The following is a 13,993-nucleotide window of genomic DNA, read 5'->3' as shown; positions in this document are numbered from 1 at the left end:
GCCACTGTAGCACACCTGTCGCTCCCTGCCCTACTCACCCCGGCACCTACCCCAACTCTGTCGGGGGAATCTGCCATCCATCATGGCCAGACACCCCACGCGCCTTAATTTCTGGCAGTGGAACTGTCGGGGGTTCCGCAGCAAGCGGAACACCCTGCAGCTCCACCTCCAGAACACCCCTCCCGACACTCCCACCCTCCGTCCTAGCACTCCAGGAACCACTAACTCCCGTGAAACTGCGCGACTACACCTCCTTCCATCCTTATTCTGGGGTCCACCCAAACGTTGCCACACTGGTGCAGCGCAACCTTGCTGCCCTGCAGCACCAGTTGGACGTTTCGGACTGTGCCCATCTCCTCCTTGAAATCCTTCCTCGCCGTCGCACTGAGACAAGCCTCTTTGTTCTCAACGCGTACAGTCCTCCCAAAGCCCATTCCGCTCCTCTCCTCCTCGTCCTCCGCAGAGCGCTCTCCTGCGCTGGCCACAATGCCCTGGTCGTTCTTGGCGACTTCAATACCCCACATACCAGCTGAGCCTACTCCCAGAACACTCGCAAAGGCCACTCACTCTGGACTTTCATCCACAACGAGTGCCTTTCAGTCCTTAATGACTTCGCTTGCCCCACCAGGATCGGATCTAGTGTTCAACGAGACACCAATCCGGACCTTACCCTCGCCAAAAATGTCGCCAATCCGACCTGGACTAATACAGGGGTCTTCCTCGGTAGCGATCACTACGTCCTCTGTACAACTTTCCCACTAACCTCCCTTGCTCGCGCCTCTACTCGTCTGACCCAGATAGTCGACTGGGACCGCTTTCGCTCCACTAGTCTGTCTACTTCCTCCTCTGCTCCTATCACCGATCTCTCTGCCTGGACCGAGACCCTTGTGGCGGACGTCCACACTGCCACATCCATACTCCCTACAGCACCACACTCCACTACGGCAGACAGCTGTCTGCTGCACCTTTGGGAGGCCTATCACGCTGTGCACCGCCGGCGACAGGCTCAGAAATACAATCGCCGCCTGTGCCTCCGTGTGGCCCGACTCGCGTTGGATATGGAGGAGCACTGCGCCTCTCTTGTTAGACAACAGTGGGGCCAGACCTGCGACCGCATGGCAGGCAACGTGGGCCTCCGCGACACGTGGTCGCTTCTCAGGGTGCTGCTAGACCCTACACACACTAAAGCTTCCCAACGCAAGGATATCTCCCATCTGCTTCATTCCTCCCCACTCACCGATACTGAATTCCTGGCGGCCCTCCGGGACCACTACCTCTGCAACGACCTACCTACTCCGCTTCCCACCTACTCCGGCTCCCCAAACCCTGACCTTGAGGCGGACGTCTCCTTGGGCGAGGTTCGTGCGGCGCTACTCACACTCCGCACCACCTCGGCCCCGGGGGCGGACCGCATCACTAACAAGGTACTCCGCAACCTAGACACCCCCTCTCTCGAAGCCCTTACTGATCTCCTCAATACACATTGGCAGGCGGGCACTCTTCCATCCTCCTGGACCCATGCACGTGTCTCATTCATCCCCAAACCCGGCAAACCTATTGCCCTCGAACACCTCCGCCCCATCTCTCTCACCTTCTGTCTCGGCAAGCTGTTCGAGCATGTCATCCTGGCCCGCCTCCAGACCTATCTGGACGATCATGACTTTTATCCGGACTCCATGTTCGGTTTTCGTCCCCAGCTGTCCACCCAGGATGTCATGCTCCAACTTTCCGAGGATGTCCTACACCCCTCCCACCACAAACGCACTCGAGCTATCCTTGCGCTGGACCTTACTAAAGTATTCGACAATGTACACCACACCGCCATTCTGGACGCTCTCTCCTCCCTCCATTTAGGACCCCGCGTCCATGCTTACGTCACCGCGTTCCTCGCCCACCGCACAGCCGAAATCTCATATGGCCCACTTTCTTCTCCTTCCTTCTCCCTTGGCAACAAGGGTACCCTCCAATGCTCTGCCTTGTCCCCTCTTCTGTTCAACATAACCCTCTTTCCACTGCCACGTGCTCTACGAGCTATCCCAGCTCTGCCTCATGCTTTCTACGCCGATGACATCACCCTCTGGGTGATGTCATCACCGGCATCTTGTGTCATCACCGGCATCTTGGCGACATGGAGACCGCTCTACAGGCAGGTGTGGACGCGGTAGCAACTCACGCCCGGGCCATCGGGTTGAGCTGCTCCCCGACCAAATCGGAGCTTTTGCTCCTTCGGCCTGGGCGGATGGCCCCCCTGTCGCCTTCTCCACTCACCGTCTACCTTGACCGCACACCCATTCCTCTCGTCCCTAACCTCCGCATCCTCGGACTCTTTCTTCAGTCCAATGGCAGGCACACCACCCTCATCACTCGACTCACAAACACTGTACACCACAATGTCCGCCTCATACGCCGCATTGCAAACCGCCACCACGGCATGCGCGAACACGACCTCCGCCGCCTGATCCAGGCCTTTGTTCTCAGCCGCTTCATTTATTCTCTTCCGTATCTCTACCTTTCTCGTACCGAGGAAGACGAAGTAAACAGCCTCATTCGCCACGCATATAAGTCAGCCCTGTCCCTTCCCACATCTACATCGACGGCTAGGTTACTGTCGATGGGCGTCCACAACTCCCTGACGGAGCTGACAGAGGCCCATCGCACGGCCCAGCTCCTCCGTCTCTCCCGCACCCACCCGGGTCGCGCACTTCTCTCCACCCTTAATCTCTCCCCTCTTATTCCTCTTCCCACATCACTGTCCATCCCTTCCCATGTCTTCCCCCTCCTAACCGTTAATCCCCTCCCTAAAAACACGCATCCCGAACACCACCCCTGCCGTAGAGCAGCGCGAGCCTCCGCGTTCTGGCGTCAGTACGAACGGCAGGCCGCCGTGGCTTACGTAAATGCTGCCCCGTACCGCCGCTACCCAGCACATGCCCTTGCCGTCACTGACAATTCTCTACGACCCACTCTTACTGCCTCAGTCTACACTTCTAACTCTGTCGAGGCCGAGGAGGCAGCTATTGCCCTTGCCATCACGCAAACCTTCGCGAAGTACATCTTCAGCGACTCCAAACCTGCGGTCTACAACTACGCGGTTGGACGGGTGGCACACCCGGCCATCGGAATCTTGCGTTCCGATACCGTTCCCTCTCGCCCCATCGAAATCATCTGGGTGCCCGCTCACGCGGCCCATCCTGGTAACGAGGCGGCCAATTCCATCGCTCGAGATTCGACTGACCGAGCAAGCCCGCCCCCGCCGGGAATGGATACGCGCGCCGCGCTCCTCACGTACCGCGATATCACGCAGCACTATCGCCTCTCTCGTCTCACCTTTCCCCCTCCGCACCAACCTCTTTCCCAGCCCCACCAACACTTATGGCGCCACCTTCAGGCCCATACCTATCTTACTCCCGCACGTCTTGCCCTCTTCCACCCCGGGACGCACTCGCCGGCTTGCCGCTTATGTGACGGCTCCCGCGCCGATTACGCTCACGTCCTATTCTCCTGCCCGGCACACTTGCCCCCTGTCTCTGGGCGCCTAAGCAATCCGCGGCAGTGGGAGGCTGCTTTGTCCAGCACCGAGCCGGATATCCAACTCCGGCTGGTGAACTGGGCGGAGGACGTCGCGACTAGGCATGGCCTGGACGCCACAACCGGCAGCCTGAAGGCCGCCCACAACGCTGCTTTTTAATTTGTTTTTACTTTTGGCCTTCTCATCAATAAAAGTTTTTCACCACCACCGATGGTTAAATTTTGCGCTGTTTTATGATGTTTAGAAAGGTAATTTACTAACATAGCTTTAATCATAATTCTCTTTAGCACTGCTTTATTACACGCGGCATAAGCACTTAAACCCACTCTTGTCCTATCACTGTGCAACTGCGAGATCTGCTACAAAGCCAAATAAAGGGCGAAACTTACCCAGTACGGTGGTCCCGCGTCTCCTACTTCATTTGTGATATGCAGGGAGACTATAGAATGCCCAGTAGTTGCAAGACCAAGGTAGTATTTATACGCTGAAAAATAAGTGCATATGTCATCAGTCCTGCACTCAAGCTTTATTGATATAGTTATTACACGTAATGTACATGTCTTTGAAAGCAGCAAAAATAATACGCTAACAAGTGTTGTGCCATTACCACCAGCCCGGATTCCTAATCTAGAAGATGCAGAATTTATCCTGTGAGCGCCCTTTGGACAAACCCGGGGCTGCGCCGAAAGGCACAGCGCCCTAATTCTCCCTTGACAAGTCAAGATGCTGAGCCGTCAGGCAGCGGTGTTCTGCGGAGAAGTATTGGCGAGCGACATGTCCAAACGTGCAACCAAGTGCCAGACAGCCCGGCGCCGTACCTCCCTTTGCCTGGAGGTCACCGCGCCCGCCAACTTTGAACCGTGGGGCCAGCGCGGTCGCTGGTTGGACCTCTCGGACGACCGTCGAGTGCTGGCTTTGTATTGGGCCGTTTGAGTGACAATGGTTTCTCGGGGCATTATAAGGCCCGATGCGCCGCCTGAAAAACCGGATCCACCGACCCACCGGGAGCAGAGTGCTGCTCTCGAGTGGAGTGAGATGTGTCACGCGTTTTCGCCGGACGTCGCCGTGCGGAACAGTCACGTTTGCTGTGAGCTCTCGGCCCCAGTGCCGATCTGATCTTGTCCTGTATAATGACCTGTATATAATGTATAAAGTCCCTTTCTTTATTCCCACCGACGCCTGACTCGGAGTCTTCGCTACCAACGCTCTGTCACGAAACGGGTGACGAGCGCTACGGGACCACCTCAAAGTCGTAATAGTGGTGGCAGCGGTGCGAAGTCGTAACAGTGGTGGCAGCGGTGCAAAGTCGTAACACAAGACAGGTTGTGTTCCAATCATCCCGGGCTTGAGCTTTCACAGAGAAACCTTTCGGATTGGATCCAGGTATGTGACTGCTCCTTTTCTTGGGACATCGATATTGTATTTTGTCATTGCGACGACGAAGACATGACGATGACTTTCGGAATTTAGTCTTCATGTGACGCATTCTTTGCCTCACTGCAGGCGCTTTGCGACAGATAGCTTCCTGTCTCGCCTCGTTGCGAGCCTCTTCGAAAAAGATAAATGCATGACCGGCGTACAATCTCTGACTTCGAACCAAGCATTCCGATGCACTAACCACTAGGCCACGTGATCACTTTTTTTGTTTATTATTTATTATTCACGCATGCTTCTCTCGTTTGGTGTGGGCATCATGGGACAGTTTCTCGCATTCTTCATTCACGACGTTGTTAGGCGGCACACTCTTCGCGATCGTCCCACATTCGGGAGTCTTTAACGTGTAGCAGCTAATGCGATGCCAGGAGCGTATAGCGGTGAACGCGGGGTCGGGGGGGGGGGGGACCAAATACAGTGTCAGTGGGTCATAAAGGCTCCGCTTACATCGTATACCACAATGAATCAGACCAGACTCCAACGGTGGCGCAAAAAGTGAAGGCAACCGACATGCGCTCCGAGTATCGCGTTTGAATCGCCGAGCCCTGTACGCACTATTATGTAACGCTTAGTCGCATATGACGTCACAGTGCATGTTTCTCTAGCATATGCAAGTCCAGTACCTATGTGTAATTCAACAATCAGCATGTGGAGGACTCGCGTGAAACGGCCGGCGTAAACTCATGCCATTACCGTCATACCATCGTCGCCCTCTTCCTGCTTTCGTCACACAAAACTCTTCGCCTTACAAAACACGTTCGTCCACCTGGTAATGCTTTCCGGAATGCAAAGCGGTGCTGTATATCCAGCTATCTGCAAAATGCTCCTCCCCCCCCCCCCCTATCGTCCCTGTCTTGTGCCCCTCCCTTTCTTTCCGCCCATCCGTGCAGCTCGACCGCGCCAGGACGTACGAGCTCCACCCCCCCCTCCTCCCCCAACGCCCCTCTTCACAACTCGGTTGCCCGAGAGCATGAGCACTTTCCTTCGCCTTACCACTCCCAACAAGCCAGCGAAAGGGTCCTCTCTTCCCTCCGGCCACTCCCGTAAACTCGCTTATCGAGAGCACGGCCCCTTTCCCTCGCTAAACCACGACGAGCGAGCGACAGCCACTCGTCCTCTCTCTGACCCATCATCATCATCATCGTCATTATCATAGTAATCATCCTACTTATGTCCACTGCAGGACGAAGGACTCTGCCACTGATCTCCAATTACCCCTGTCCTGTGACAACCGATTCCAACTAGCACCCGCAAATTTCCTAATTTCGTCGCACCACTTATTCTTATGCCGTCCTCTACGGCGCTTCCCTTCTCTTGGTACCAATTCTGTCACCCTAATGGTCCAACGGTTATCTAGTCTGCGCATTACATGACCTGCCCAGCGCCATTTTTTCCTCTTAATGTCTATTAGAATATCGTCTATACCCGGTTTGCTCTCTGATCCGCTCTTTTTCTGTCTCTTGAATTATACCTAGCATTCTTCGTTCCATCGCTCTCTGAGAAGTCCTTAACTTGTTCTCAAGCTTCTTTGCCAGTCTGCAAGTCTCTGCGCCTTATGTCAGCACCGGTAGAGTGCACTGATTCTATATTTTCCTTTTCAATGATAACGGTAAACAGGAGCTCACGATGTCTGCCGTATGAGATCCAACCCATTTTTATTCTACTGCGAATTTCCTTCTCGTGGTCAGGGTTCCCTGTAATTAGTTGACCTACATAAACATACTCCTTCACAGACTCTAGAGGCTGACTTACGATCTTGAACTCTTCTTCCCTTGCCCGGTTATTTATCATCATCTTTGTCTTCTGCATACTAATCTTCAGCCCCACTCTTACACTCTCCCTGTTAAGGTCCTCAATCATTTGTTGTAATTCGTCCGCAGTGTTGCTGAATAGAACAATGTCATCGGCAAACCGAAGGTTGCTGAGGTATTCGCCGTCGATCCTTACTCCTAAACTTCCCAGTTTAATAGCTTGAATACTTCTTCCAATCACGCAGAGAATAGCATAGGAGAGATTGAGCCTCTTCGTCTGACCCCTTTCTTTATAGGTATCTTGCTGCTTTTCTTGTGTAGTGTTAAGGTGGCTGTGGAATCTCTGTAGATATTTTCCAGGGTATTTACGTAAGCGGTCTGTACTCCTTGATTACGCAATGCCTCTATGACTGCTGGTATCTCTACTGAATCAAATGCTTTTTCGTAATCTATGAAAGCCATATAGAGAGGCTTATTGTACTCTGCGGATATCTCGATAACCTGGTTAATGACATGGATGTGATCCATTGTAGAGTATCCTTTCCTGAAGCCAGCCTGTTCCCTTGGTTGACTACAGTCCAATGTTGCCCTTAGTCTGTTGGAGATTATTTTGGTAAATATTTTATATAATACTGGGAGTAAGCTAATGGACTTATAACTTTTCAGTTTTTTAACGTCGCCCCTTTTGTGGATTAGTATAATGTTTGCATTCTTCCAGTTTTCTGGGACCCTTTCAGTCGATAGACAGTCCGTATGGAGAGCCGCCAGTTTTCCGAGCATTATGTCTCCTCCATCTTTGATTAAATTGACTGTTATTCCATCCTCTCCTGCCGCTTTTCCCCGTTTCATGCCTTGCAAGGCCCTTCTGACCTTGTATCTAGATATAGGAGGAGTTTCTGTACACTGTTTCTTATTGTTATAGAGTACTCCTGAGTCCTCTGGGTACTATACAGGTCAGTGTAGAATTCTTCCGCTGCTTTTATTATACCTGCGAAATTAGTGATGATATTACCTTGCTTATCTCTCCGTGCGAACACCTTGGTTTGTCCTATGCCACGTTTCCTTCTCACTGATTATAACTACGTTAAATTCTCACTACGTTATAATTTCGGGTGTCGTTTATTTTCGCCTTGTTGATCAGTTTGACAGTTCCGCGAATTCTATTCACTCTTTGTCGTTTCATTATTAGATCATTTGTTACTTGGGGGAGCTTGCCTACTTGTTGCTTTTGTGCCTTGCCTCCCACTTCTATTGCTGCCTCTGAAGCCAGCCTCGTTACGGTTTCATTCATTTCCTCTATGTCATCATCATCACTTCTCTGTTCTAAGGCTGTATATATGTTTCTAAGTACCAGCATAAATTTGTCTGCTTTTACCTTTACTGCCTCTAAATTGACCTGTTTTTCTTGACCAATTTTACTCTTTCTCTGTTCAAATTGAGGTGAATTCTAGCCCTCACTTACCTATGATCACTGTACCTTTACCCTACCTATCACTCCTACATCATGCTCTATGCTGGGATCGGCAAAAAGTATGAAATCAATTTCATTTCTTGTTTCACCATTAGGGCTTTTCCAGGTCCACTTTCTGTTGTTACGTTTCCTGAAAAAGGTGTTCATTATTTTCAGCTTATTCCGTTCTGCGAATTCTACAACCATCTCTCCTCTAGCACTTCTAGAATCGACACCGTAGTTGCCAATTTCCAGTTCACCCGCCTGCGTTTTCCCCACTTTTGCATTGAAGTCACCCATTGCTATACTGTATACCGGGTTTGCACTTTTCTCATCGCTAATTCAACATCTTCATAAAACTGATCTACTTCCTCATCATCATGACTGGATGTTGGAGCGTAGGCTTGTACTACCTTTAGCCTATACCTCCTATTAAGTTTGATTACGACTACTGCTACCCTCTCGTGAATGCTGCAGAATTCGTCAATGTTGCCCGCTATGTCCCTATGGATTAGGAATCCTACCCCGTATTGCTTCTTATCAGAGAGACCTCTATAGCAGAGGACATGGCCGTTATTTAGCAACGTGTAAGCCTCACCAGTTCTTCTAATCTCACTAAGGCCGATAATATCCCAAACAATGTCTGATAATTGAAGCAATGTCTCTCATGGGGTCACTTTCCCGAGAGTACGCACCCTTTCCCTCGTAACGAGCTAGCTAGTGATAGGCTCTCCTGCTCTCTCTGGCTTCTCTTGGAAATACGGTTGCCTGACGACGAGCGCCCTTTTCCGCGCCTTTCCGCGACTAGCTAGTGAGCGACACTCCCTTTCATTCTATGGCGCCTCCTGGAAACTTGCCCGCCCGAAAGCACGCACATCTTCCTTCGCCTTCCCGCAATGAGTGCACGGGCGACAGCCTCTCCTCCCAAAGGCCCCGCCTGGCAACTCGCTTGTCCGGGAGCAGGCACATTTACTTCCCGTTCCCACAACGAACGAACGAGCGACAGCCTCCCCTCTTCCGAGCGGGTCCTCCTAACAACTCACTTGCCCGAGAGCATGGGCCCCTTTTCTCGCTTTTCCGTGACGAGTGAGCGAGTGAACGACCGAAGTACAGGCTGCCCTCGTGTTTGTGGCCCCTATCGCCAACTCCCTTTCCCGAGAGGACACGCCCTTTCTCTCGCCTTCACGCGTTCAGCCAAAGGTGGCTTTGGTTCAGCGCGCCAGCGACCGCATCTCCTCCTGCATCTCCTCCGTCACCTTCCTGCGACGAGCGAGCCAGCAACAGCGTTTTGTCCACCCTCATGGCAACCTGCTTGCCCGAGAGCACGCGCCCTTTCTCTCGCCTTCGCGCGACGAGCCTTTCCTCCTCCCTCCGGCCTCTCCTGGCCACTCGCTTGACCGAGGGTACGTGCCTTCCCGCGACGAGCGAGCGAGCGAACGAGCAACAGTGCCCCTCCCTTTCTTCTTTCCTCTCCGCGCAGCTCGATCCCCCATGCACTACTACCCCACGCTCCTCTTCACAAGTCGGTTGCCCGAGAACCCGCGCCCTTTCCCTCGGCGTGTTACCTCTAACCACCATTCACCTACCACCGAAATGACCGAAAGAGCCAAAGAGAGCTATTTGCTTTAAAATGGCGGTAATTTCGGCTTTTCATAGTTTTTCTTATTTGTGTGAACGCGAGGTGGCGTCAAGTCGGGGAGACGGCATGACTTTAGTATGAGGTACGAATACGCACATGCAAGATTTATATGGATTACAACAGTTCTGTAATGCTTGATCTGTGCGATGAACAGAACCTTATAGTAGTTAACAGAAGGAATGAGTGTCATGGACAGATAACGTGGCAATGCGGAAGCGGGCAGCCATGTATCGCCTATGCGTTGGTCTGTGAAACGGCGTACGAACAACTAGAACAAATGATGATAGATGAAAAGGGAAAAATAGCCTGGTTAGCGGTCATAAACGCCTGACCTTAAAATTTGGGAGATACTAACGCAAAGCAAGAACCAATAGCATCAGAACATGTAAAAGTATATTCGCAGTTCCACCCGAAAGGCGAAATGCCGATTGCAATAGCAAATTAGTAGATAGCTGTACGTAGTAAGGATAGTAGTGTTATTGGCCATATATTCTTGTAAACATTCGTTTACTAACTAAATTAACAATAGTAGAAAATGTAAGCGTGACTCAACGAAGACGTAGAAAGAAAGAGACACACAGAGACAGTGCTGTCTTTGTGTGTCTGCTTCTTTTTACGTCTTTGTTCAGTCGCGCTTACACTTTTTATCGTGGATTCAAACCAACTAGCCCGCCAACGTGTTTTAACTAAATTAACCAGCACGGCGTCAGGCGCACACCGGTAAACATGGACACATCTCGCTCGATGAGCGCGGAAACTCGCTGTCAAAATTTTGCAATGAGGAATCGCGGCAGTAGTAAGCGAATTGACCTTCATGCATCTCTCGCTTCAACGTGAACGAAACGTCGAAAGCATAGCGCACGCAAAGCTACCGGCACTATACGCGCACTCTCCGAAAATCGCAGATCGTTTTGAAGATGAGGCCCGCGCGGGCGCGCACTCTGGCCACATCGCAGATCGCTTTCAAAATTTGTTAGCTTGAAAGACACACGAGCGCCGGCAACGCGTCCCTACGGCATTCGCCAAAGGCGTCTACTACGCGTCGTCCGCGATTGGCGTGGCCAACGCCGTAGTAGACGCCGCGGTTGTCTACGCTTTGTGCGGAGCGGCGAGCGAGAAGGACGTCGAGGCACTAGCAACCGCCGGAGAAGGACGCCCCTCCTCCCGCACGTGAACCCCCCTGCCTCGCGCGCGACAGGAGGGGGCACGCATCCGGGCCGCGTTCCTCGCTCGCGTACGCGAATGAATGAAAACAACTTTATTTGTCCCTTGATAAAGGGAAGGGGACAACCGGAGCGGCGAGCGAGGAGGACGTCGAGGCACCCTAGCAACCGCCGGAGAAGGACGCCCCTCCTCCCGCACGTGAACCCCCCTGCCTCGCGCGCGACAGGAGGGGGCACGCATCCGGGCCGCGTTCCTCGCTCGCGTACGCGAATGAATGAAAACAACTTTATTTTTCCCTTGGTAAAGGGAAGGGGACAACGTGATAGAGTGTGGGGAGAGGAACTACTTGAAGCAGGCCTCCTCCATCCTCCTCCATCCAGGGTGGCTTCCTAATGCAGGCAGTGCCGACTTCCTTTTCGCGCGAGCTCCACAGCAGCTGAGCTGGCGGGACTCCACCTGGCTGCAGACCTCCTGGCTGAGGACCCCCCGACAAAACCAGTGGCGGTGCTAAGTGACTCGCGACTGGCTTTCCAGGCACTCTCTGATCGCCATCGACGCGGAGTCACTGAGACCATCCTGAGAGCAAAAATCTCGGCCCTCTCTGCAGTGGGGGTAGCCATCTCCTTCCACTGGCTGCCTTCCCACGTAGGGATCGCTGGAAACGAGGAGGCGGATGTCCTTGCTAAGGCCGCCCACCACCCGACCGTTCCACTCACCAGAGCAGTCGCAGCATCGGACTTCTCCAGGCAGAGACTCAAACAGCTGCTCACATCCAGCCATCCGGATAGCAGGGTAGCTACCAACCGCGCCCCAAAACTCCTCCCTGAGAACGGCCTCTCGCGACGGGACCGTTCCACACTCCTTCGTCTGCGCACGGGCTCCGTATGGACGGCAGCTAGGCTCCATGCCAAAGGACGCATCGCCTCGCCGGCCTGCAGAAGGTGAGGTGACGCCGAGACCCTCGAGCACCTACTCTGCACCTGCCCTGCATTAGCCCAGGAGCGCGCTCCACTCACTGCCACCTACCGACGGTATGGACTCCCGGCTACCTCAGAGACACACCTGCTCTTCCTGGCCCGCTACCACCTCCCAGCACTGGCAAGCCTGCTTGAATATGTGTATTCAAACGGGCTCCTAGATCGCCAATAGACTTCGGCCTCGCACGGCCTCTGCCCGAGCGCCGGCCATCGCCCCTGGATGATGCTGACGTCTGCTGCCTGAAGCCTACTCTCCCTTTCCCCCTCTATCCTCTCATCTTTCTTTCCCCGCCCCCATCCCCATTACGCTGCGCCGTGCTTCCATATGGGCTGCAGAACTGAGCGTATTTTCCCTCTCCCAAATCACGAAGAAGAAGAAGAAGCTTCCTAATGGTCGGGCCTCGAGCTACGCAAGGCAGCCTCCCACTGCTCCTCATTAGATATTAATGGCTTGAGGAAAGGGGAAGGGGTGCCTTAAGCACTACCACACGATATGGTCGAAGTCTGCTTTGGCAGAGACGCAGAATTTAAACGAGGGAGAATGGTAAATAGAGCGATGAATGCGGTGAAGGAGGCAGGGGAGGGAAAGCTGCGAGTTTGCCAGGCTGTCGCCACAGAACTTCACACTTGCGCGAGGATTTGCGCATGAGTGGTGGAAAGGTTAAACGGTCTAATCGGCTGTGTGTGCCGATGTCGTGGCAAGTAATAAGCCGACCCGTACTGTAAACGGCGCCTCCTCCGTAGCGAGGTCCGACACATCAGATGTCTGTGCCCGCACCGTAAATCCTCGGGCACTGGCATCAACCGCCTGGTTTCCGGCAAGGCCCGCATGCGCGGGAGTCCAGATTAATGCTACAGTTTATTTATTTATTTATTTACAATACCCCTAAAGGCCCTCGAAGCAGGGTATTACATAGGGGGGGGGGGGTCACAAGAAAAGCACGTGTACATGCAGGTACAGCATACATAAAAAGAAATACATTTACAAGACATGTGTTTTTTTTTTGTTTTCGTTCAACAAGGCAGTGTAGTCATCATAAGGAACCAAGAAAAAAAAAAGAAAAAAAAGAAGAAACGTTACATAAAAACATCAGGGGCAAGCAACAAGTCACAAAGCATAAAAATTATCAGGGAAACACACTTAATAAGGAAACACAACATTTTAACAGCTTCTCACAGTAGTGCAAATTGTTTCCTTAAATTTGGCTATGTCAGTTTCCATGGCTATGTATGAGGGTAAATCGTTCCAATCGATGATAGTGCGTGGTACGAAGGATTGAGCGAAAGTTAATGACCTACACAAAATGCGTTTCACTTTGTTAGGGTGATCGCGGCGAGGAAAGATAATCGGCGGTGACTAAAAGAAATCTGACTGATAGAAAGTTTGGGTCAAAGGTAGGAATAGGGCTGGTTTAGGGACCCTGGCCGCTCCGAAGTTATGTATGACTGTTTTCAGGTTGCTAACGATAACTGATGAATTTGGGATTGTGAGGGGCAGGGCTATGGTCGCATCCTCCTTCGCGCACGCGACATTGAACCGCGCTCGCCGGCTCACCCTGAAACGCTTTCACTCATACGGAACCTCATGGCGACGCCGACGGCAGCAATGCGCCTGGAGTGTGAATATAGTTACTATCGCAATAAAATGAATGAAAAGCAAATAACAGAGATCGCGAAAAACAGAGAGAGGAAACTGTAGGCGTTTCATACAACATACTGGGAAATTAAGGAAGTGGTGGACGTTATGCAGCAGGAGATAAGACAGACACGCCTATAGAGTGGGCTCCAATCCATATTGATAATGTGGTTGACCAGCGAAGCTGCGGTATCACCTGATCAGACAGACCAATGTGACGTAGCTTTGAACAAGGTTCCGGCCTAGCCTGAGCACGACGCTGTTGTGCATATTGACGTTGCTGTTCCCGTCGCTGCTCATCGTGATCACGCTGCTCTTCGGTAGTACAAACTATGCGTGGTCTGTCCATAGCGCTATCAGAACACAAATGAAATCAGTTGCTAGGCGGGTTCTTCCTTTACATAAGAAAGTTT

The 13,993-nt window shown here is 52.3% G+C and overlaps 1 protein-coding gene across 1 annotated transcript in view; it reads right to left on the bottom strand.

Annotated features, from left to right (window-relative positions):
* The window catches only part of LOC142559656 (uncharacterized), an 89,591-nt gene that overhangs the window by 25,985 nt on the left and 49,613 nt on the right, over window positions 1–13,993 (bottom strand). The window contains exon 4 of the mRNA XM_075671226.1: window positions 3,919–4,013. Within this exon, the coding sequence (XP_075527341.1) occupies window positions 3,919–4,013 (95 nt within the window). The remainder of the gene's footprint in view (window positions 1–3,918; window positions 4,014–13,993) is intronic.

This window comes from Dermacentor variabilis, chromosome 10 (assembly GCF_050947875.1).
Source record: "Dermacentor variabilis isolate Ectoservices chromosome 10, ASM5094787v1, whole genome shotgun sequence".
Lineage (NCBI taxonomy): Eukaryota > Metazoa > Arthropoda > Arachnida > Ixodida > Ixodidae > Dermacentor > Dermacentor variabilis.
The sequence above is the reverse complement of the archived record's forward strand: the minus strand, read 5'-3'. Positions and strand labels throughout refer to the sequence as shown.